Source organism: Equus asinus, chromosome 25 (genome assembly GCF_041296235.1).
Source record: "Equus asinus isolate D_3611 breed Donkey chromosome 25, EquAss-T2T_v2, whole genome shotgun sequence".
In the NCBI taxonomy this organism is placed as follows: Eukaryota; Metazoa; Chordata; class Mammalia; order Perissodactyla; family Equidae; genus Equus; species Equus asinus.
In genome coordinates this window covers 48262117-48288669 of record NC_091814.1, presented here as the reverse complement: position 1 = coordinate 48288669, position 26553 = coordinate 48262117, and the positions used below count along the sequence as shown (strand labels likewise).

Below are 26553 nucleotides of genomic sequence, written 5' to 3'. Positions count from 1 at the left end.
ACTTTTCCATTTCATCATATATGCCTAGTCAGGGAACAGGACCAGCCTTACTTTCTGAGATTGTGGACGTAGTTAAAGATCTGCCACACTCCTAAAGGAGCTGGGGAACAGTTTCCACTGGATCTTAATGAAGCAGTTTCATCATGGTTTTTAATTGAAAGAAACTCTAAATGCATTTACAAAGCAAACAAACACACAAAACACCTGTTTTATTGGGCTATCTTTGTAATATATACAAAATTTAATAAATTGCTTTTCCCAGTTTGACACATTTTAAGATTTAAGTTCAAATCTGAAACGATATAATCTTTTAAATTATTTTTCCCCACATGTTCCATACATAAAAATGAAAGAGCAAGTCAGTACTCAGAACTCCTTAACCTACACTGACCTTTGAGTCTCCCTTAGTGACTAAAGAAACTTGTTCCAGAATCAGGAATCCCTATAAGAGAGGTCAGCCATGGAGACTCATTTGCATTTCTTCTATAATCTGGAGCCTGTCCCTTTAACAAGAGATGTTAGAGGAGATTTTAGATGTTTATCTTTTAAATTTAAAAAGTAGACAAATGATAATTAAGTTCCCCAAATATAGCAGAAGGAAAACCGTATGAATTATGGATGCTGAGATCTGAAGAAACAATACAAAGGTGCCCTTCCCCCATAAAACATAAAGCAGATTGTACTGATTCTGATGCAGAAAGTAAAGGTACTTACAAAGGCACTTCAAAAGAAGCCCGTTCCTACTATCCTGACATCACCATTTACTAGCTTATGACCTTAGGCAAGTTACCTTAACCTCTTTCTGCTACAGTTCCTTCATCTAGAAAGTAGGAGTAGTAATAGGACGTATTCCGTAGGGCTGTGGTGGGGATTAAATGAGTTAATATTTATTAAGCCCTTAAAACAGGGACTAGCACATAACTGTAAGGGTTGTCGTCGTCGTTACTATTAATTTTGTGTTGGCTGCTAAGTATTACTCTGTTCTATTTCTAGGAACTGCTGAACAAGTTAACCAAAAACCAGCTATTAGGAGATCACAGTCTGTTTTTAAGGCTGGGGAAGCTAGAAAAAGCTCTTGGTCAATAGCTTGGGGTTTGTTTTTTGTTTTTTTTTTTTGGTTTTGGTTTGTTTTTGTTTTTAAGATAAATAAACTCAGAAGGGGCCTTAGCAAAGCCATATAATCAAGTGCATAATTGGGTCATGCCTGGGACTGGTCTAGCAGGAATAAATGATCTCTCTTTGTAACATAAAATAACTACAGAAATGAAAATATAGTGTAGTTTAGGAAACACTTTCAGAGTCGAGAGAGAAAAGAATAACATTGAATTTGCACTAATCAGGCACTGAATCACTCAAAGTTCTCAAGTGAAAGAAGTATATATGTAAATAGTTTGTCTTAGGATATTGTGTTTAACAAGTGTAATTACTAAGTTCTTCTCAGTAAGTACCTTAATAGGTAGAAAAAAAAAATGTGTTCGTCCTCAGTAGACTTGTTGAGAGTAAACCATTCATACAGTACCAGATAGTAAATTAATAATAAATGACAGTACAGTGTTTCTTTTTAGCAATCCAATTTTTGACCTAGTTTTTATTCCTTTAATTAATCTAGCAAATATCTAGTGCCATGGCTGATGTGCCACTTTGCCAGTATCCTGCAGAATCTAATAAAATTCATTAGGAAGCAGCAATTCTGCAGGCTGGTAATTGAGTTGTGATTTTTAGATTACCTAAGTTATTGTTGGCCCCAAGCATGTTGAGTTTTAGGCTGAATTTGCACTACAATATGAAGTCATAATGGAAATAGCAATCAGTTCACAACTCACACTGTAACCGGCATCATTGCTCTTATGTTTGTGGCCCTTTTAATATTGGCTAGCGTTTATGATTTGTTTTGATTTATGCTTGCTCCCGTTTGCCAATTTACATATTCCTAAACCACATTTGATTAATAATGTTATTTAGACATTTAGAATAAACACAGAATTTTCTCCACAGAGACTTGGTAGATGAGGCTAAAAACTATCTCCTGCTGCCTCAAGAACGACCACTAATGCAAGGACCTAGGACAAGACCACGGAAACCTATCCGATGTGGAGAAGTACTCTTTGCAGGTTTGGATCTTACTGCACTGTGGCCAAACTGAATATTTTCCCACTTAAGAAGTTGTCATTTGGGGCCGGCCCCGCGGCCGAGTGGTTAAGTAAGCGCTCTGCTTCAGCAGCCCAGGATTTCACCAGTTTGGATCCTGGGCAAAGACATGGCATCGCTCATAAGGCCATGTTGAGGCGCTGTCCCACATACCACAACTAGAAGAACCCACAACTAAAATATACAACTGTGTACTGGGGGTATTTGGGGAGAAAAAGCAGAAAAAAAAGAAAAAAAGATTGGCAACAGTTGTTAGCTCAGGTGCCCATCTTTAAAAAAACAAAAAAAGGAAGTTGTCATTTGAGTAGTCCTTTGGACAGTTGTGATATCCACTGTCATAAGAGACACATAATAATTTGTCATGTAGCTTGACTGGTAACTCATGAACTAACTCTGGTAATTCTCTAAAAGAGTGCTCTATTTTTATATAAATCTAAAAATGTCATGCAGGGGATGTTTTGTTAAAATGAGTCATATGCATTAATTTATATACCAGTGTGCAAATCTCCTCATAATTGCATGGAATTGTCAAAAAACATTGTCTTACATTAAACAGTTACACTCTTTCCTAGCTCTGCTGAGCTGAATTGAGCCCAAGACAACCTGCTGTATCATTTGGCTCCTACTGTTGGCCCCTAAATCTCTGAGAACTTTCCATCTCAGATGTTTCACTTGCATCCATGTGAATTCAGCTCCCTTGTTCACCTGAATAATAACTTTCCTACTGTTTAGTAAAACTTCTCACTAGTTCTGTCTTAGTCCATTTGGACTGCTATAACAGAAAACCATAGACTGGGTGGCTTATAAACAACAGAAATTTATTTCTCACGGTTCTGGAGGCTGGAAAATCCAAGATCAAGGCGCTGGCAGATTCAGCATTCTGCTGAGGGCCGGCTTGCTGGTTCTTCATAGAAGGCCATCTTCTCATCTTCTCACTGTGTCCTCACATGGTGGAAGGGGCAAGGGAGTTCTCTGAGGTCTCTTTTATAAGAGCACTAATCCCATCCATGAGGGCTCTGCCCTCATGACCTAAGCACCTCCCAAAGACCCCACCTCCTTAGATTTCAACATATGAATTTTGTCAGAACACAAACGTTCAGTCTATAGCAAGTTCTTTCTCTTCAAAGTTTTTTCAAATCCTGACTCATAAAGCTAACTGGAACATATTGTAGTCTTTATATTTAAGCTCCCAAATTTCAGGGATTCCATGGCTCCCTAGATTTAATTGTTCTCGTATTCTATTGTCCTATCTTGATCTGTGAAATGTTCTATTCCTTTTCATCAGGGAATTTCGTGCAATTGCTGAGGCATAGTATCCTTTCCCATCAGCCTAACCACTTGCCTCTCTTTTTCTCTCCAATTTAATTTTCTCTTGGCATGTGGGAGTATATTTTTACCCTATATTTTTAGGAGGAAAATTTGACAATTTATGTTTTGAATTCTCTCTTTTAAAATTTTTTTATCTAAATTTCTTCATGTAGAGGATTACAACATTTCTTCAAGAAGAAAGATGATACCAGGTTTTCTTTTCCTCTCTAATCTGCATAAGGTATTTTCCTTCTCTTTTGAAAGCATTCTTTCATTCGTGTTTAGATTTAAAACTTAATTACTAATTCATCATGCATTGAAATCTCTCTTACTTCCAGTGTCTTAATGTCTCTGTTTATTGTTATTAATGGATTTATCATTTCTATTATCATTCTTACTTGTTCCTGTGACTTTCTTTCCTATATATGCATGCACAGGTATGTATTCACACACTCATATAGGTTTACACGACACTTGCATGCTCACACCTACTCTATCTGCATTCTCGCTCCCACATAGCAGTCTGTAGTTGCCATAGCTTGGTGAATAAATTCATCGTCAGATCTAGTTAGATTCACAGGGATGTCTTTATAACATTTGTTTAGCTTTGTTGGTTAAACTAGATAAATTATGTTCTTAAGGGTCTTTTACTTATAAAAGTAGTTTGTTGTGCCATATTGCTGTTTGGGTATCTGATTCCTCTACTATATTGTTAACCACTTGAGGGCAGGGACCATTTCTAATTTATCTTTGTAGTTTCCAGATTGTATAGCAATCTTGTCAGAGTAGGCAATCAACAAAGATTAATTGCATGTTGATCCTGAGAAACACTAGTGAGAAATTAGCATCGACCCATCATGATTAATGGAAAAAGAAAATTGGAAAGCACATGCCAGTAGCAGTAATGGATTACTAAGGTCACTTTGTAGGTGAAATATAACCTATTTTTAAATAACACTTTTTGTTTTTCTGATTATAAAAGTGAATACATAATCAGTATAGAAATTTTGATTAACACAAAAATATAACAATGAAAAGTTAAATCATCTCACCTTTTTTACACTATTATGGTTTTCTTTCTTTTTTTTTTTGAGGAAGACTAGCCCTGAGCTAAGATCTGCTGCCAATTCTCGTCTTTTTGCTGAGGAAGATTGGCCCTGGGCCAACATCTGTGCCCATCCTCCTCCACTCTGTACATGGGATGCCTGCCATAGCATAGCTTGATAAGCAGTGCGCAGGTCTGTGCCAGGGATCCAAACTGGCAAACCCTGGGCCACTGAAGCAGAGCACTCAAACTTAACCCCTATGCCACAGGGCCAGCCCCTGTGGTTTCCGTTTTCATTTGTTGAGAAAAGCTGCTAAGTCTTTTCCTTTACAACTAGTATTGGTTTTCCCTGCTTTCTTAGTGTTTTTATGTTATCCAGATCTGAACTCCATTCTCGAGTGATAGTGTTCACTGACATTATTTTAGATCTTAACCCATCTGTCTCTACTTAAAATTTAATCCTCAATTTGCTTTGGTTTTTATTGCGATTTTGTTTTCATTATCTTTGGAATGCCAAATTACCAGTTTTCACTTAACTTTGGAAAATTGAGTCTTCCTTTCCTCATCACTCTATGGAGATAAACCCTGGAAGCCTAAGATCAAATCTATAATCTCAGTAGTTTCTTACTCAGGAGCATTTTACTCCTATTAATATCTTCTGGCTTATCCTCTTGTTTTCCATTAGGCTTTTTTTTTTTTTTTAAGATTTTATTGTTTTCCTTTTTCTCCCCAAAGCCCCCGGTACATAGTTGTATGTTCTTAGTTGTGGGTCCTTCTAGTTGTGGCATGTGGGACGCTGCCTCAGCGTGGTTCAATGAGCAGTGCCATGTCCGCGCCCAGGATTCGAACCGCCGAAACACTGGGCCGCCTGCAGCGGAGCGCGCGAACTTAACCACTCAGCCACGGGGCCAGCCCTAGGCTTCTTGATGCTTCTCAATTTTGTGTTTCTGATTTGTTTGGGGGTTTTTTAGTGTTCACAGTTCAATAATTGTTATTCCAGATACTTTATGGAAGTTTCTTTCTTTAAGGTAACACTATTGACCAAATCTCTCTTTGAAGTAATTCTTTTTAGAGTGAACATCTCACATATGTAAAACTATATGTCCCCTTTTCAGCAATAATTTTCATTAGGTACATTGCGTAACTTAAGTTGAGAGTTCCCATGGCAAGGACAACGCGTACACTTTATTTTGCTAAGTACAGTGTCCTTGGCTTATAATGATAAGTAGTTCTATCCTAGTTATGCCATCACCCTGCTGCCTTGGAAATCATAATGCACATACAATCGCCATAAGGCAGTGGAATTGAACAACCCTTTCCTTTTCTTGTTTCCCCAGGTGACAGGAAAGATTTAAGTGTGGTCTCCTAAAGGCTTATTTCTTCTTCTTTAGTATCAAAGAGCACAGTTTATGAAGTGATATTAATTTGACTTGGAGCCATGTAATCCAATAAAAAGCTTCCATTGTAAAATGGAATGCAAAATGTAATGGCTTCCATTGTAAAATTCTGCCCGAGGTTTAATGATTAGGCTATTTGATTTGTCTTAAATGCTTATAACTCTCACATTTGCAGCCAAATTTTACTTTGGAATTTATGATATTTTCTCTGATCTTGAAAATCCTAGCATATAGCCTAATACAGAATTCAAATTTAATCAAATTAATATACAGAAAACTTAGTGTGATTTAGTATTAGGTGAATATCCTGATTTAAATGAAACCATAATAAAACAAAATGTATACAGCACATTGAGATTTGAAATAAAGAAGTGAATTTTCAAATATACTTCGAAGAAGGTTAGCAACATTACTACCATTCTAGTCTGGCTCAGGAAGTTAATGACACCCCCTAGAAAACATCAGTTTTCATATGTTTTAAGGTTAAGGTATCCTTGGACTTCACTTTTTAAGCTGCAGTATCTAGCTCTTATTTTAGATTGAAATAGAGATGATTTGAAAGAATAAAAAATTAAATATATCCTTTGTAACTACGCTTTTTTTCAGGGAGCACTCAGAGAAGCTTTATGGAACTCAGTTTGAACCTATTATTCTGAGTATTACTTACTTATGAAAAGTGTAATTTCTTCAAGATATTTTCTGATCTTAAATGTCACTTTGGATAATGTAGAATTTAGTACAGACTGCAGATTAAACAGAAAGCAAAATATTTTGCAGTATAAATCATAAGAATTTTTGTATTATTTTTAGTCACAAAAGGACCTATTAAGAGACCATGAGTAGATGAGCCAAAATCCCTCTCCCCTAAGAGAATTTTAAAAAAAATAAAGACAGGCTTCTGAGTTATAGTTCTTCTTTTGGCTTTCGATAACACATTACATTAATGTAGGTTTTATACTTTAGAAAGCAGTTTCATATATAGATTATTTCACCTTTAAATTTTTATTTCTTATTTTACAAATAAGATAGTTTCCAAGATTTCCCCAAGATCACATAGCTTAGTAGAGGCCACAGTCAAGTCCTAGTTTTCTAACTAAATGCAGTGTTCTATTTATTAAATGCCACTCTACCTCCCAACCTGATTTGAATTGGTGTCCTTGCCCTCTTCTGTAAAATGGACGTAAGACTAACTTATTTAGAAAGTTAAAGATTATAGCAATCCCAATGGAATAAGTAAAAGTCATAACTTATGTTCTGACCTGCTTCTAGAGACATCTGGTAAGTCCAGACATTAGGTCGCAGTTTAAAGGTCAGCAGTGAGTGATATATTCTATGCTTTAGGAAAGGTATTCTCCTGACCATTTCCATTACTTCCCCAGTTGGTGGTTGGTGCAGTGGAGATGCCATTTCCAGTGTTGAACGATATGATCCACAGACCAATGAATGGCGAATGGTAGCGTCAATGAGCAAAAGGCGATGTGGCGTTGGGGTCAGCGTTCTTGATGACCTGTTATATGCAGTAGGAGGCCATGATGGATCCTCTTATCTCAATAGTGTTGAAAGGTAAGTAAGGTCAATTTGAAATTTTTTCTCTACTATTCATATAATTTTTATTTCAGATGTTAATTAGGAAATAGATGTGACTTGCTGCTTTAGTTTTGCGTCTGTGGCACTAGTTGGCAGCCTAGACCATTTAGCATAACATACAAGTCCTTTATGATCTGACCTTCACCTGTTTTTCCAGTCTTTCTCCCCTGGCACACCACTATTCCCTAAACATACTGCTGCAGACCCGCCACCTCACTTGCAGTTCCTTGGACACACCATCCTCTTTCATGCTTCTTTGCCTGTGTGTATGCATGCTGTTCTTCCCTGGAATATCTCTTCAAGACTCAAATCTTACTTCTTATATAAAGCCTTCTCTGACACAATACAGACAAATTAATTACTCATTCCTCTGCTCTTTCATAAGTGTTTTCAACATACTTATACATATCATGTTGTCTATAATTGTTTGTTGAAATGTCTTTTTCCGTTTTTATCACAGTGCTTGGCACACTGGAAACCTACAATAGTAGAAATAACTTATAGCTTCTTGCTCTCACATACCCTTTTACATTCAGCTGTGTCGATTTATAGTGATTCTTGGTATTTCCTAAACATATCTATGAAACCCTGCAGCGTATCAAGATCTCGAGGTATAGATTGTGTAGCTGAAAAAAACAAACAAAAAAAGCAGGGCAATCAGCTCCATAGAAGTTAAAAGAGAACACACACACACTTAAAAATAAATTGATGAGTTAAAGAAATGAGTGAAAATGATTAAATATTTACGACTTAATAACAGTTAAGCCCATCTATATCAAAATGTGTGGAATGCAACTAAGGTAGTTTTCAGAGGCAAATTTATGTGCATTATAACTTACATGCACTCATTTGAAAATAAGAAAGATGGAAAAATAAATCATGCCTTTAAATCAAGTAGTTATAAAAAGAGCAACAAAACTCAAGAAAAGGGAGAAATCAATTAAATAGAAAGAAAAGAAAAGGGGCCGGCCCGGTGGTGCAGCGGTTAAGTGCGCATGTTCTGCTTCTCGGTGGCCTGGGTTTGGCTGGTTCGGAGCCCGGGTGCGGACATGGCACCACTTGGCAAGCCATGCTGTGGTAGGCATCCCACATATAAAGTAGAGGAAGATGGGCACGGATGTTAGCTCAGGGCCAGTCTTCCTCAGCAAAGAGAGGAGGACTGGCAGTAGTTAGCTCAGGGCTAATCTTCCTTAAAAAAAGAAAGAAAAGAAAAATTTATGAAATTGAAAACAAAATTTGTATAGCTATAAAAAGAGCAATGTGATAGTATTTTTTAAAGTTATGAAAATATACTCTGTGCCTCATGATTCTATTTATCCATTTGCACAAGGAGAAACATACAAGGCTAATCACTGTTTTTGATGGCAAAATATCAGAAACAACATAAGGATACATCAGTAGGAATACAATTAAATAAAATATGGTACACACAATATAATGAAATGGTTCAAAGGAAAAATCTAGAGCTGTATCTATTAGCATAAATAGATCTCAGAAATAGTGAAAAAACAGTGCCTACTGTGTATTATTATTTATGTAAGGAAAACATGCTTACATATAAGGAAATATATATGTGCGTAGATATATGCCTACTTAAAAATATTTTACTGAACAGTCTTGAAGGATATACACTAAATCAAAATGGGAAGAGACCAGAAATTGGGTGGAACTCAAAGGGAACTTCAGCTTTAATATTCTGAAAAAATTTTTTAAAGAATATGTATTTATATATAACTTTTTTAAGTAAAATTAATTTCAAAAAATAAAAACATAAATTAGACTCTCACATGCTTTAGTTATTAATCAGTCCATATTTAGTGAAAAGAATTTATATCATATTATATATCATTGAATATGTAAACATAGCCACACTTTCTTGGTGTAATATAAACTCTGCTCTTGATGTGTTCTCTGCAGGTATGACCCCAAAACAAACCAGTGGAGCAGTGATGTGGCTCCTACAAGCACCTGCAGGACAAGTGTTGGTGTGGCAGTGCTTGGAGGCTTTCTCTATGCTGTGGGTGGCCAGGATGGCGTGTCTTGCCTCAACATTGTTGAGAGGTGATTTTTTTTGAGTTATTTTCAATTTTTTTTTTAAAGAATATAGAGGGCTCCTTAAAAGAAAGAATTTAGGACAATAGGGAATCCAGTATTCAGTGGATTTCCCATGGGCTTTAAGGAAAAAGTTTTCAGTTGATCTTAAAGTCTAGGAAGATGAAAGATATAACCTGATTTTTTAAACTATGTGTTACACTGATTGAGCCTAACATTGAAGTGTTGGAATCGTATTTTAAATTATATTCTATGCATGATATCAAGCATACTACTTCTGAAATCTATTCTGATTTTTTTCCGTACTTGGAGTATACTTAATGCATGAGTTTGCCCAGACTTCCTCCAGAAAAATGACTAAAGTAATAATACTTTATCTAACACATAAAGACCCCACAGTATTTTGTATATGGATTCTCATTAATTCTTTACTTTTTAATTTTTTTATCGAGGTCATAATAGTTTATAACATTGTGAAATTTCAGTTGTACATTATTATTTTGTCAGTCACCATGTAAATGTGCCCCTTCACCCCTTGTGCTCACCCTCAAACCCCCTTCCCCTCTGGTAACCACTAAACTGTTCTCTTTGTCCGTGTGTTTGTTTATCTTAAACATATGAGAGAAGTCATATGGTGTTTGTCTTTCTCTGTCTGGCTTATTTCACTTAACTTAATACCCTCAAGGTCCATCCATGTTGTTGCAAATGGGATGATTTTGTCTTTTTTATGGCTGAGTAGTATTCTATTATATATATACATCACATCTTCTTTATCCAATCATCAGTCGATGGGCACTTGGGTTGCTTCCATTCTTAGCTATAGTGAATAATGCTGCAATGAACATAGGGGTACATAGGTCTCTGAGTTGTTGATTTCAAGTCCTTTGTATAAATACCCAGTAGTGGGATAGCTGGGTCGTATGGTATTTCTATTTTTAATTTCTTGAGAAATCTCCATATTATTTTCCATAGTGGCTGCACCAGTTTGCAGTCCCACCAGCAGTATATGAGGGTTCCCTTTTCTCCACACCCTCTCTAACATTTGTTATTTTTGTCTTGGTGATTGTAGCCATTCTAATGAGTGTAAGGTGATAGATATCTTAGTGTAGTTTTGATTTGCATTTCCCTGATGATTAGTGATGTTGAACATCTTTTCATGTACCTGTTGGCCATCTGTATATCTTCTTTGGAAAAATGTCTGATCATATCCTCTGCCCATTTTTTGATTGGGTTGTTTTTTTCTTGTTGCGTTGTGTGAGTTCTTTACATATTTTGGAGATTAACCCCTTGTCAGATATATGATTTGCAAATATTTTCTCCCAATTGGGGGTTGTCTTTTTTTGTTGTTCCTGGTTTCCTTTGCATTGCAGAAGCTCTTTAGCCTGATGAAGTCCTGCTTGTTTTTTTTTCTTTTGTTTCCCATGTCTGACTATTTGAAAAGGTGCTTCTAAGACCAATGTCAGAGAGAATTATTGCTTATATTTTCTTCTAGGAGTTTTATGGTTTCAGGTCAAATCTTCAAGTCTTTGATCCATATAGAGGTGATTTTTGTTTATAGTGAAAGATAATGGTCTACTTTCATTCTTTTGCATGTGGCTGGCCAGTTCTCCCAACACCATTTATTAAAGACACTTTCCTTTCTCCGTTGTATGTTCTTAGCTCCTTTGTTGAAGATCAGCTATCCATAGATGTGTAGTTTTATTTCTGGGCTTTCAATTTTGTTCCATCAATCTGCATGTGTGTTTTTGTACCAGTACCATGCTATTTTGATTATTATAGCTTTCTAGGATATTTTGAAGTCAGGGATTGTGATGCCTCCAGCTTTGTTCTTTTTTCTCCAGATTGCTTTAGCTATTCTGGAATCTTTTGTTGCCCCATATGAATTTTAGGATTCTTTGTTCTCTTTCCGTGAAGAATGTTATTGGGATTCTGATTGGATTGCATTGAATCTGTAGATTGCTTTAGGTGGTATAGACATTTTAACTGTATTTATTCTTCCAATCCATGTGCATGGAATATCTTTCCATTTCTTTATGTCATCATCAATTTCTTTCAGTAATGTCTTATAGTTTTCATTTTATGGGTCTTTCACCTCTTTGGTTAAATTTATTCCTAGATATTTTATTCTTTTTTGTTGCAATTGTAAATGGGATTGTATTCTTGAGTTCTCTCTCTGTTAGTTCATTATTAGAGTATAGAAATGCAACTGATTTTTGTAAGTTGATTTTGTACCCTGCAAGTTTTCTGTAGTTGGTGCTTATTTCTAATGGTTTTCCAATGGATTCTGTAGGGTTTTCTATATACAATTATATCATCTGCAAACAGCAAGTTTCACTTCTTCATTGCCTATTTGGATTCCTTTTAGTTCTTTTTCTTGCCTAATTGCTCTGACCAAAACCTTGACTGCTGTCTTGAATAAGAGTGGTGAGAATGGGCACCCTTGTCTTATTCTTGTTCTCAGAGGGGTGGCTTTCAGTTTTTCTCTGTTGAGTATGATATTGGCTGTGGATTTGTTATATATGGCCTTTATTATGTTGAGATACTTTCCTTCTATACGCATTTTATTGAGAGTTTTTAGCATAAATAGATGTTGAATCTTGTCAAATGCTTTCTCTGCATCTATTGAGATGATCACGTGGTTTTTATTCCTCATTTTCTTAATGTGGTGTATCACATTGATTGATTTGTGGATGTTGAACCATCCCTGCAACCCTGGTATAAATCCCACTTGATCACGGTGTATGATCTTTTTAATGTATTGCTGTATTCAGTTTGCCAATATTTTGTTGAGGATTTTTGCATCTATGTTCCTCAGAGATATTGGCCTGTAATTTTCCTTCTTTGTTTTGTCCTTGTCTAGTTTTGGGATCAGGGTGATGTTGGCCTCATAAAATGTGTTAGGAAGTGTTCCATCTTCTTCAACTATTTGGAATAGTTTGAGAAGGATAGGTATTAAATCTTCTTTAAATGTTTAGTAGAAGTCTCCAGGGAAGCCATCAGGTCCTGGACTTTTATTTTTGGGAGGGTTTTTGATTACTGTTTCAATCTCTTTACTTGTGATTGGTCTGTTCAGATTCTCCATTTCTTCTCAATTCAGTTTTGAGAGGTGTATGAGTCTAAGAATTTATCCATTTCTTCTAGATTGTCTAATTTGTTGGCATATAGCTTTTGTAGTATTCTCTTATAATTCTCTGTATTTCTGTGGTATCCATTGTAATTTCTCCTCTTTTTTCATTTCTAATTTTATTTATTTGTGCCTTCTCTCTTTTTTTTCTTACTGAGTCTGGCTAAGGGTTTGTCAATTTTGTTTATCTTCTCAAAGAACCAGCTCTTTGTTTCATTGTACTTTCTACTGTTTTTTGTTTGTTTGTTTGTTTCAATTTCATTTATTTCTGCTCTAATTTTTACTGTTTCCCTCCTTCTGCTGATTTTAGGCTTTGTTTGTTCTTCTTTTCCTAGTTCTGTGAGGTGTAGTTTTAGATTGCTTATTTGAGATTTTTCTTATTTGTTAAGGTGAACCTGTATTGCTATGAATTTCCCTCTTAGGACCACTTTTGCTGCATTCCATATGAGTTGGTAAGGTCTGTTTTCATTTTCATTTATCTCCAGATTTTTTTTGATTTCTCCTTTAATTTTTTCAATGATCCCTTAGTTCAGTAGCATGTTGTTTAGTCTCCATGTTTGTCAGTTTCCCAGCTTTTTTCTTGTAGTTGATTTCTAGTTCCATAGCATTATGATTGGAAGAGATGCAAGTTCATCTGGCCTAGTTCTTCATTTAAATCCAATATTTCATTGTTGACTTTCTGTCTGGATGATCTCTCCATTGGTGTAAGTGGGGTGTTAAGGTCCCCTACTTTTATTGGTTGTTGTTAATATCTCCTTTTAGGTTTGTTAATAGTATTTTATGTACTTTGGTGGTCCTGTGTTGGGTGCATTTATGTTTATAAGTGTTATGTCTTCTTGGTGGAATGTCCCTTTTATCATTATATACTGCCCCTCTTTCTCTCTCATTACCTGTTTTATCTTGAAGTCTACTTTGTCTGATATAAGTTTGGCAACACCTGCTTTATTTTGTTTGCCATTAGCTTGGAGTATCATCCTCCATTCCTTTGCTCTGAACCTGTGTTTGTCTTTAGAGATGAGATTAGTTTTCTGGAGGCAGCATATTGTTGGGTCTTATTTTTTAATCTATCCCACCTCTCTGTGTGTTTTGATAGGAGAATTCAATCCATGTACATTTAGAGTGATTATTGATATATGAAGGCTTAATTCTGCCATTTAATCACTCATTTTCTGCTTCTTCTGAATTTCCATTGTTTCTCATCCTGTGTATTTTGGACTACTAGTTCAGTTTGGTAGTTCTCTTTGATGGTTTTCTCAATTTTCTTTTTATTTATCATTTGTGTCTCTGTTCTGATTGTTTGTTTAGTGGTTACCATGAGGTTTGTATAAAAAATTTCATAGATGAGATAGTCCATTTGCTGACAGCCTCTTATTTACTTAGACTAAGCCAATTACATCCTTTTCCTCTTCCCCTTCTAAGTAATTATTGTCACAACTTATTCCAACTTGTCCTGTGAATTTTTGGTTAAAATGATGAGATTGTATTTATTTTTGATATTTTTCTTTCCTTTATCTTTAATCTTATAACTAAGTGTTTGCTAACCTGTTCTGACAGACAGCTGCAATTTTCTGATTTTGTGTACCTATTTATCTCCTTGCTCAAGGCTTTGTAACCCTTTTCTTTCTTTTTCAGGTATGAGGGCCTTCTTGAGCATTTCTTGTAGAAATGGTCTTGTGCCAATGAACTCCTTTAGCTTTTGTTTATCTCACAAAGTTTTTATTTCTCTATCATATCTGAAGGATATTTTCACTCGATAGAGTATTCTTGGCTGAAAGTTTTTGTCTTTCAGAAATTTGCATATGTCATTCCACTCTCTCCTAGCCTGTAAGGTTTCTGCTGAGAAATCTGCTGAAAGCCTGATAGGGGTTCCTTTGTAAGTTATTTTCTTCTGCTTTGCCACCCTTAATATTTTTTCTTTGTCATTGACTTTTGCCAGCTTTACTTCTATATACCTGGAAGAAGGTCATTTTACATTAATATAGTTAGGAGTTCTGTGAGCTTATTTCACTTGTATTTTCAGCTCCTTTCCCAGGTTTTGAAAGTTCTCAGCTGTTATTTCTTTAAACATGCTTTCTGCTCCATTCTCCTTCTCTTCTCCCTCTGGAATACCCATAATCCTCATGTTGCCTTTCCTAAGTGAGTCAGACACTTCTCAGAGGATTTCTTCATTTCTTTTTAGTCTTAGTTCTCTCTCCTCCTCCATCTGATGCGTTTCTATATTTCTATCCTCCAGACTACTAATTTTCCCCTCTATAATATTAGCTCTGTTATTTAGGGAGTCCAGATTTTTCTTTATCTCATCCATTATGTTTTTCATCTCCAACATTTCTGATTGGCTTTTCTTTATAGTTTCAATCTCTTTTGTGAAAAATTCCCTCTGTTCATTAATTTTGTTCCTGATTTCATTGAACTGTCTATCTGTATTTTCTTGTAACTCATTGATTTTTTTTTTTTTATGATAGCTATTTTGAATTCTCTGTCTTTTAGATTATAATTTTCTGTGCCTTCGGGATTGATTTCTGGGTGCTTGTCATTTTCCTTCTGGTCTGGAGTACTAAAATATTTCTTCATACTGTTTGGTGGCATGCATTTTTGCTCCACATAGTGATAGTATCTAGTCACAGCTTCTACATGCCGCCACTGGGTGGGGTCAAGAGCTGTGTCTTCTGAGCCTGCCACAATCCTGGGCTTGCTTGCTTACAACTGCTGCCTTTCTTACATATGCACAGGTACTCTGGCTGACCAGCTGAGCTGGAGTACTGGGCAGGAGGAGGGGTGCTTTCTTTTGCCTGCACAATCCCAGAGACCTTCTCCATCTGCCCTGCTATCTGCTCTCCTGGTGTGCTGGCTTGATGAAGACACCTCCACAATAGCTTAGTCACCTCTCTGTGGGGCTTTCCCCTGGGCTGTGAGGGAACATGGAGAGTGAAGGTGTTCCAGCAGAGCACTGCCCCTCTTCTCCTCTGAGAGCTGCACACGGTCCTGCACCCTGGGTCACTGCCATTCGGAGAGGAAAGGGAAATCCCTTTACCTCCTTCCACTTCCTTCAGGGGATCCAGCATCTCCACCTTCAAATGGTTGGTTGTGTGGGTCTCTCAGACGTCTTTTATGTTGTATGAATGTCCTCTATTGGTTTATGAATATCCTTTTCATTGTATTTAGTGGGGAGAGTCTGAGGGAAGAGCTCACTCTGCCATGATGCTGATGTCACATCCTCTCATTAATTCTTAAAGTATACTTAGGGAAATCTGGGTGGGCTGCCAAAGTTTACTTTATACTTTTACAAATCAGTTCATTTTGGTGAAACAGTTTTTGTTCTTAATTTCTTGCCCTGTCAGTTTTTTGTCATGCTATCCTAGAGATTACATTTTGAAGTTTCATGTACTGTGATTACTGGCAAGAACATGCCATATTTCATCCTCACTTCTTAAAAAGAAATGCTTCATGACTCCTCAGAATTTTTGAAATAGCATTTATGAATTGGGTTACCATATTTAAACTGAAGAGCTTAACTGTGTCTTAAATAGAGATAAAATTCCAGGTCACTCTTGAAAGCTATACCAGTTCCCTTTTATATGTCCATCATGAAACTTATTTCTCCACTTCAAAACTCTATGCAGAAGGTTCTGGGAAGATAACAGTAGCAACAGCATAATTTTTTAATCTCTCCAAATTCCCACATAAAAGCAGCTCAATAGATAGCAAAGCTAAAAACCTGTGGACAAGTTATGGAGCTTGGTTGCATGAAAATGTAAATGTACTTAACACTACTGAACTGTACACTTAAAAATGGTTACAGTGGGGGGCCAGCCTCATGGCTGAATGGTTGGGTTCACACGCTCTGCTTCAGCAGCCCAGGGTTCACAGGTTCAGATCCTGGGCACAGACCTACACACTGCTCATCAAGCCATGCTTTGGTTGGCATCACACATAGAAGAATTCAAATGACTTACAACTATGGATATACATATGTATATGTATACATATAAGATGGGATATACAACTATGTACTGGGGCTTTGGGGAGAAAAATGAAAAAGTGGAAGATCAGCAACAGATGTTAGGTCAGGGCCAATCTTCCTCAGCAAAAAGGCAAAAACAAACAAAGGTTACAATGGTAAATTTTACCACAATTAAAACCATATGGACAAAATTTAAAATAAACTAGGGGAAAGAGTATCCCCATAAACCCTAAAACACAAGTGGGCAAAGACAAACTACCAATAGCCACAAGACCGGCATGATTTCAGTGTCTATACAGGAAAAAACAGAGAAAAGCAATCAGAACTCTGACAGATATAAGAACAGAAGAACCTCAGATAGCCAATACATATTACTCAAAAGTGTGAGGGGAATATTTATGAACAACAGCTGAAACTAAGAAGAGTTTTGCCCACTCCCAATATAGAGTAAGTGCAAGGGACCTGCAATAAGATCTGAAAGACTTAGAAGAGGATTTCTCAACATCAGCGCTGCTGACATTCTGGGCCAGGTAATTCTTTGTTGTGGGCATTTTAGGATATTTTACAGCATCCTTGGCCTCTACTTACTAAGTGCCAGTAGCACCCACCTGGTTGTAACAACAAAAAATGTCTCCAGACATTGCCAAATGTCCTCTTGCTTGGGGGTGGGGGGGAGGCAACATTGCCTGGTTGGAAATCAGTGGGCCTAGAGCCATCTAGTCCCTCAGAACCCTCAAAACTGACCAGCCAGGATGACCTTCCAGGACAGGGCCCACACTTCTGGGAGCAGAATCAAACTTGAGCAGGACAAGGACAATAAATACAATGAAAAGAGAAGGCCAACATAAAAGTAAGAGCAGTGAATAAAGCCAGTTAATCTCAGGAGTCAAACAATTACTACATTTTTTTAATGATACATAAAAAAAAGCAAGAGGGCTTTCCATGTAATTATAAAAATTATCACAAACCATTCCTCCTTCTAAAAGTTAAGGAAAACTCATTTCATGTAAAAATGAGCAACAGAAAGTATTGAGGTTAGATCCCATACAAAGTTAATATGTGAAGAGAGAATAAGCAGCAGAATAAAATCTCTACAGACAATAAAAGCACATCAGAAAGACACACCTACAGAACAGATCGAAACTAATTAACTATTTCAAAATGTGCTAAAAGATGTAGGGAAAATAATGCAAGATATGAAAACACCCGTCAGAATTAGAAAAACTCAAATGAGATGGTGAAACTCAAAAAAAATTAGAAATGAAAGGAAAAATCATTTCAGAATGAAGTTTAAACTAGAACAAAGAACAAATAAGCAAAACATATAATACCAAAAGACAAATAAAAGATGAAAAAGAGGAAATGTTTTAAATTCAAAAAGAAATAAAGAGATAAAAAGGATTTGAGAGATAGCAACAAATATTGAAGACAGGTAAAAATCTAAAATACAGGTAATAGGAGTCCATGAAGAAGAAAACTAAAGCAAGGGAACAGAACAAATGGTAAGAACTATAATTCAAAATTATATACCTGTTGTAATTTAAAAAATTGAATTTGTTTACTGAAAGAATACAGTATATCCTCTGAATACTGACCCAGAACAATCAACACCAAGACATATTCTAATAAAATTGAATGAAAAAGGAAAAAACCCTTTAGTCATCAACAAAAAAGTACATGTTTCTTATAAAGGAAAGAAATTTAGATTATCATCAGACTTTTTAAAGCAGTACGTTAGGCCAGAAGAAAATGGAGTAACATATTTAAGATATCAAAGAAAATGTAAACCAAAGATTTTATACCTAGAGAAACTGACTTTGAAGTATAAACAGCACAAAGTGTTAACATGTAAGAAATCATGGAACATTGTTCTCATGAGTCCTTTCAGAGGAATCTCCTAGAGAACAGGCTTCAGACAAAATTACTAGGGAGATATTGACAGAGGACTGATAGTGAACGTTAAACATACAGCTAATCAGAGAACGATGACTAACTAAGGGTTAAAAGAGAGAAGGTAGCATGCGCTGGCTGTATGTTCAGTCAATGTAAATGTAGTACCACTATTTTTAAAAGTGGGTGGAGAATGGGAAGAGATATGCAAAAAGAAATTTTAATTGTTCTCAGAGATATTGATGTGATAATATTGCTATTTTAAGACTGTTATGCATATAATATGGAATAAAGGAAATGAGTATGGGTTATTCTAATCCTGTCCTCTCCTGTGTCCTTGAAAACGAGGGTTCTTAATATGGAATAATAGATATAAAATAGAAGAGGTTATGTAAAGCACCTTGTAGTCCTGAATTTGAATTTGAATTAAATTCCTCTTTAAAAAAATATACAGGGGCCAGCCCAGTGGTGTAGTGGTTAAGTTTGCACACTCCTCTTCAGCAGCCCAGGGTTCACCTGTTCAGATCCCAGGCACAGACCTATGCACTGCTTATCAGGCCGTGCTGTAACAGGTGTCCCACATATAAAACAGAGGAAGACGGACATGGATGTTAACTCAAGGCCAATCTTCCTCAGCAAAAAGAAGAGGATTGGTGGTGGATATTAGCTCAGGGCTAATCTTTCTCACAAAAAAAAAAAGAAAAAAAATATATATATATTCTAGTTCTGTCAACTGAAGATGCCTTCAAATAATGACCAACCAAGGAGCAGTGAACATCTCTACTCCCAGATTGTGTCTTGAAATTCCATTTCCCACAAAAAACCAGGGCTTCTTGGAGAAGTGTCTGATTCCAGATTTAGGACAGGAAATATACAGATGAGCCTGGACCATCTTGTCATACTAGATAGCAAGCAAGTTATCAGAGACTACTAGATGTCAAAAAGACTCAAGAGCCAACTTGAAAATGTTCTCACTGACCAAAGATGAGACCATTTTAACTTTAAAAGAAATAATAATTATAATTGATTAAAACCCAATAACTATATTTAAATCTATGATTGCCTATTGATATTTTTTTTTAAAACCTCATTGGTTATTTTTGGGAGGTCATAGGAAATGAATCTATTATCTTGAAAAACTAGTAAATAAAGTGAAAGAAGCAAGCATATATTCAGCCTTTCTTTTTTGTTGTTGTTGTTTGGTGAGGAAGATTGGCCCTGAGCTAACATTCGTTGCCAATCTTCCTCTTTTTGCTTGAGGAAGCTTGTCCCTGAGTAAATGTCTATGCCAGTCTTCCTCCATTTTGTATGTGGGATTCTGCCACAGCATGGCTTGATGAACAGTGTATAGGTCCATGCCAGGGTGTGAACTCACAAACCCCAGGCTGTTGAAGTGGAGTAGGCACACTTAACCACTACACCTCTGGGCCAGCCCCTGTCCAGCCTTTCTTATATGAACTGTATCATATATGAATTGGGTAACAAAATAGTAGGTAAGAGAATTGTTTCCTTGTAAAAGTTTCCCAATAAAAGAAAATAAATGGTAAAATCTCACCATTTTGCAACACTCAGTAAATTAATAGACCTAGGTATTAATAATTAACAGCTGCTAACACACCACCTTCTACAGTCTTGTCAAAGGGACAAAATGTGATCTGATCAAACTCTGGATCCAGCTGCCAATTTGCAGAACATGCAGAGGACAGATCAGCATGTTGAACTGCACTACGAGTGTACAATTGATCAAATCCATGTTGTAGGGGAAATTGCATGTCAAATGCCCCGGGTTCTAAAACAGATGAATTGTAAGGGTTGGGGGAGGGAGGAATGGAGGAAAAACCTGCAGATAAAAAGAGACTTTAAAAAAATACCAAAAAACTTAGTGAGTAAGAGTAAGTGTCTCAGGATGCACACTTGGGTGGTAAAACTTTAAAGAAACACAAGCAATTACTGTAAAAGTCAGGAGAATGGTTACCTTGAGGGGAGGAAGGCATTAAGATTAGAAAGGAACACATAGAAGGGCTTCCAGTATGGCAGGCAAAGTTATTTTTTTGGCCTGGGTGGTGATTACAAGTGGGCTTTCCTTATAAGAATTCATTTTTAAACTATACATTTGTTTTGTGTGGCTTTCTCTATCAATGTTTTATTTTACAATAAAAAGGTTTTAAAAAGTATGCAAAGACTTCTGCTTCCAAGTGGAACGTGGTAAGTAGTAACAGCCATCACTCCCACTGCAACAACTAGGAAAAAACAACAAAGTATAAATATTTTATTTTTTAAAACGTCAGAGACATGTAAAAGTAACAAGGGCTACATGAACTAAAATTCCATTAAAGAAAGAGTCCGTCTTATGTGAGCTAAGATCATCAGCTAGTTTCTTCCTTGGGAACATTTGCCAAGTCTGAACATGGGTGGACTTGGCCCATATTGGACTTGGCCTAGGCAGAGGGATTCTCTTGGAGGAGAGAGAAATCAGTGGAACTTTTGACAGACTGGAATCTAGAACAGTTCCAAACATACCGCTGGTTTTCCCCATGGCATGTTTGCTGAGTGCTAGGGTTGCACAGGCAACTAGGGGACCAGGATAAGTGAAATCTCATGCAATGTTAGCAGTGCTTAGAAGATAAAGTCTTAGTATAGGGAGGGGGCCTGCACAAAGTACAGGACAGATCTCATCCTTGAGACATTCGAAAACAGAGGTGGACTGAGTCTAACTAAGGCTCAATTCCTGACGGAAGTGAAGCGATCAACATTTCACTCTATCTGCCTAATATAGGAAGGAGTGAATCTGTTGTGGAGGGGCAAAAAGAGGATAATATCAACTTCGCTTTCTAGGATTCCATTCTTTTATAATGATATCCAGCATACAGTTAAAAAATTATGAGACATCTGAAGAAACAGAAAAATGTGGCCAATAATTGAGAGAAAAATTAGACAATAGAAGCAGACTCACAGATGATCCACATTTAAAGTTAAGAGAAGACTTTAAAATAAATACAATAAATACATTAAATAAAATAGATGAAAAGATAAATGGGTAAAAAGAATTTTAATAATAGAATTGGAATCTAAAAATAAGATGTACATTCTACAACTGAAAAATATGATATCTAAAATTAAGAACTCGTTGAATGAGATTAACTAGACACAGTAGAAGTAGGCTGGACACAGCAGAAGACAGAGTAGGTGAACTCAAAGACAGATTAATAGAAAATATCCAAACAGAAGAACAGAAAAACAGAATGGAAAGAACAGACCGTAAGAGACTCATGGAACACAAACAGTCTAACATAGATGTAATTGGAGTCCTGGAAGGAAAGGAGAGGGAGAGAAGAGCAGAAGCAATATTTGGAGATAGAATTTTTGGTTGAGAATTTTCAAAAAGTGATGTAAGATAAACTTTATTCAAAATGTATTAAACCTCAGGAAACCTTCACTGACCAGCCATAACCTTTCTCCAGGGCCTCCATTCTCCAGCATCTGTGTATCTGCTTCTTTCATCTGCATGAGTTACTATATTCTCAGAATCCGTTTGGAGGTTTTTGATTAAGAATGTGCCTGTCTCCCTCACTTGCTTCTTAAGAAAAAGGGCTATTTTTAGTATAATTTATTTTCTATTTCCTATAGTATTAATATAGTTTGTTATACAGTATTTAATATACAACAGAATTTTCCACCTATGTAATAAAATAAAATTCCTCACACTATTCCAAGTGATTTTTGTCATATTTATTTCTGAATGCTAATAATTTGTCAATTAGGGCCCAGTAAAGAAAACAGAAACAATACCAGTTACTTTAGTAGAGAGAATTTAATATTAAAAAATTGGCCATCAGATATTGAAGGGCTAAAAAAGAATGTAAGGAGGACACTGAAGTAACTGTAGGAACCATAGAGCTGGGAAAACAAAGGAAAGAGATTCGAGTTATTAGAGCCTAGAAGGTTGGAGGAGAGATCTGACAGAACTAAGACCGTCAGCACTGGAAGAGGGGGTGTCCTGAACAGCTGTGACACACATCTCCATGGAGGGTTAGCTGCCTGGCTGGTTTTGGAAGATTGTATTTTCCAAAGACAATTACAACACCTGCCATCTCACATGTTCTTAATACAGTTTGATTTTGGCACTCTCCTTATTGAGAGGTGGGATCTATGTTTTCTCTCCTTGAATCTGGTCTGGCTTACGAGTATGGCAAAAGAAGCACAATGTGACTTCGGAAGCTAGGTTATAAAAGGTAATACGACTTTCACTTAGCTCTCTTGAGGCACTCACCTTTGAAGCCTGTCTCAAGTTGCCATGTTGAGAGGAAGCCCAAACTATCCTACATGGAGAGACCACATGGAGAGACCTGGAGGCTGCATGGATTGCTGATCAGCCAGCCCCCAACTGCTTCAGCACTCTGCTCTTCCAGCCCCAGCCATAATTGGACAGCCACCACATGAGATGCCTGAGCAGGACTTCCCTGTAAAGCCTTCCAAAATTCCTGACCCATGGAAACATGAGAGTTAATAAAATGATTGTCGTTTGAAGTCACTGAGTTTGGGGTGTTTTCCCACACAGCAGTAGATTACAGGAACACTGTACTCTTACCTCAGGAGCTCAGAGGGGGTACCTCACAGAGCTGTGACTAAAACATCCAAGAGGCACGACAAGGCTAGTTGTGGAAGTGCCAGAAAAAGGCTAGAAACTAAAATTAATTGGCACAGTCAGAGTGAAGGACCATTGCTGAGACAACACGGACAGGGTTGGCAAGCAAACAGAAAGGAACCAGTCCCTTTTCCTCTGTAGACTTCCAGTGTCTAGTCCTTCCTTTGGGCAGAATCTAATAGAGAGCCAGCTTGGCAAAAGAGAAATGTGGTTTTCAGAGTTCTAGCCCCAGCATTGTTAAGTCAGAGTATAGAAAATAGCTTAATAACTGACACAGGCACAAATTCTAAGGTTGTTTCTGAATAACTAAGTGAAATATGTTAGATTCTCACTGTGCATTTGACCATAGCAAGTCTCTGTATTCAACATATATTTATCATGATTTCACACCTTAGGAAAAGGCTTCCCTTAATAAAAACATGCATGTAGTCTTTACTTTCTCTCACTGCAGGTACGATCCAAAGGAGAACAAGTGGACTCGAGTGGCTTCTATGAGTACCAGAAGACTAGGCGTGGCCGTGGCGGTGTTAGGAGGGTTCTTATATGCTGTAGGTGGCTCTGACGGGACATCTCCACTCAATACAGGTTAGTCCCTTCCAAAGTCAGTCTAGTTCCCCCAAAGCAGCACATTTTCCTTAGGAGAGTCCCCCTACAAAAAATCTAAAAAGTCCAGGTTATCCTATAATTTATTAGGAAAACTATTTTCCCTCTAGGAGAGTGTAACTCTTAGCTCTTCCTCAGCTCCTTCTGCAACCATAATCTTCTGGTATTTCCCCCAAATGTTTCTTTCTCCCTCTGCTTTATAAGCTACTGGGAATTTACAATGGATAAAAGAACTATTTTTTAATATGATTATTTCCCTCCCCCCAGCCATCTCTCTTAAAAAACAAAAACCCTCTATATTGTAATCTAAAGAATAAATGTGGGGTGAGCCTCATGGCCAAATGGTTGAAGTTCTGCACGCTCCACTTCAGCGGCCTGGGTTCACAAGTTCAGATCCCAGGTGTGGACCTGCTCCACTCATCAGCCATGCTGTGGAGGCACCCCAAATATACAGTAGAGGAAGATTGGCACAGATGTTCACTCAGGGCTAATATTCCTCAAGCCAAAAAAAAATGAAAATGTTTGGCAGCCAATGTTAGCTCAGGGCAAATCTTCCTCACACACACACAAAAAAGAATAATTAAAAGCTTATAGCTGTAAGCTGGTTTATGTGTTAGTCCTTTCTATTTAGAGATAATGGATATTTTTGCCGGAGGATATTGTCAGTGTGGCACTCACATCAGATTCATTGTCACACATCTTGTCTTCTCTTCAGTGGTTTAGTATGCAGCAGAAATTTAGGCAGGGGACTACAGGCGTACAGAAGTTGTCTGATTATGACAATAAATTCTTAGTACAGAATAGTGCTTACAGATCATGTAGTCTAATCCCCTCATTTAAAGATAAGGAGTGTGAGGCCACAAGTCCTAGCTAATGAATCATATGGCCAGAAGTGGAGCTAGGTACCTTGACTCCAACACGTGTCCTTTCCACCATACTATACCTAAAAGAAACCAGTCGCCGATGAGAATGTAGTGGTATTGTTCAAACGTTTACAGGTCCTGCTCAGAAGCAAAAACAGATCGCTTATTGAAAATATGTGTTATCACAAAGTTTTAGTGCCTATGAGGAAAACAAAAGGTGAGAGGAAGCAGTTCAATGGTCACTTACTGGTTTTTCTTTTCCCTGCAGTGGAGCGCTACAATCCTCAGGAAAACAGATGGCACACCATAGCCCCTATGGGGACCCGGAGGAAACACCTAGGCTGTGCAGTGTATCAGGACATGATCTATGCCGTAGGAGGTAGAGATGACACTACAGAGCTTAGCAGTGCTGAGAGATACAATCCCAGAACTAACCAGTGGTCTCCAGTGGTGGCTATGACATCCCGCCGTAGTGGAGTAAGTACCCAGCTACTGAAAACTTTGAAAAACAAGCACAAAGAAAGGGCAGTGCAGAAGGAGAGCTCTGATCTGTAAAATTTAATACATCAGGGGGCCGGCCCCGTGGCCGAGTGGTTAAGTTCGTGCGCACCGCTGCAGGAGGCCCAATGTTTCGTTGGTTCGAATCCTGGGCGCGGACATGGCACTGCTCATCGAGCCACGCTGAGGCGGCGTCCCACATGCCACAACTAGAAGGACCCACAACTAAGAACATACAACTATGTACCGGCGAGCTTTGGAGAGAAAAGGAAAAAATAAAATCTTAAAAAAAAAAAAATTTAATACATCAGGACAGTCAGGAAGTGCACCATTTAGGCAGAACAACCCCTGCTACTTTGGTACTTGAAAAAAAATTAATTAATTTTGATTGCTTTCTCAAGTAGTTAAATATTTTATATCCAATCATATATTTAATTAGAGAATTTTTTTAATGTTTTATCTTGTATCAGTTGCTTCTCTGAAAGGCATCTCTCTGTCTTGTCTACTGTCTTAATTAACTTCACCCATACTCATTCATATCTATTAGATATATGGATTCATCCATATCTATTAGAGCTGAATATTCTTACCTAGTGTTTCTAGGTAATATTCCAAGTAGTTGGCATACCAATACAAATGTTTAGGCAGAAGCACATCTGGCTCTACCACCAGTCTCCACAAACTGATTTGAGTCTATCCTATCTATGGTATAGGCCAGATCAGGGTAACCTGTGTCATGTTCTAGATCATGGATGATTTGTGATTATAAGAGACTTCCTGGGTGGAATATAGAATTCATTCATCCTAGGATGTTTGGCACAGACTGAAATGTAACCCATAAACCTCTGATCCTGTGAGAAGTCCATCAGTGTAGGACAATAGGTGGGAGAAGCCAGCAGTAGCTAAAGACTCCCTAATCTGAGGATAAAAAGAAGTGAATTCTAGTTTGCACAAATCAGGGAACACCACTGGTAGGCACTGGCAAGTCAAAGCATTCCCCATCTATGGCTCTTTATTCCTGATAACAGCTTCTTAGTTACATTCCTGTTGTTTTCACTGCTACATTCTGTTTATATTTTCACTCATCTAGCCAATACTTTATCAAGTGCTCACTGTGTGCTGGGAAAGCAAAAATAAGTATGACATGATTCCTCTTCTCAAGGAGCTCCCAATTTAGTGAAGGAAATTGAAATGTTTACAGCTGACTATAAAAAACAAGTCCTGTAGTAATAGCATGTGTGTTATAGAAGGACATGAGAGAATACGCTTAATACTTTTGGGGCAGTGAAGAGACTTAACCAGAGAAAGTAGCGTGTAAGCTGGGCCATGAAAGATGAATAAGATTTTCTAGAAGAGGGGAAGGAAACACTGGCCAGGGAACAACATGTGCAAAAGTATGGAGTTGTGAGAAATATATTTTCTGGGACTAGCA

The 26553-nt window shown here is 37.2% G+C and overlaps 1 protein-coding gene across 2 annotated transcripts in view; it reads left to right on the top strand.

Annotated features, from left to right (window-relative positions):
* KLHL20 (kelch like family member 20) overlaps nt 1-26553 on the top strand; it is a 54947-nt gene that overhangs the window by 24884 nt on the left and 3510 nt on the right. For both annotated transcript variants that reach the window (XM_014852885.3, XM_014852886.3), the window contains 5 exons: nt 1996-2111; nt 7278-7461; nt 9403-9546; nt 23609-23742; nt 24892-25100. In XM_014852885.3, the coding sequence (XP_014708371.1) occupies nt 1996-2111; nt 7278-7461; nt 9403-9546; nt 23609-23742; nt 24892-25100 (787 nt within the window). The remainder of the gene's footprint in view (nt 1-1995; nt 2112-7277; nt 7462-9402; nt 9547-23608; nt 23743-24891; nt 25101-26553) is intronic.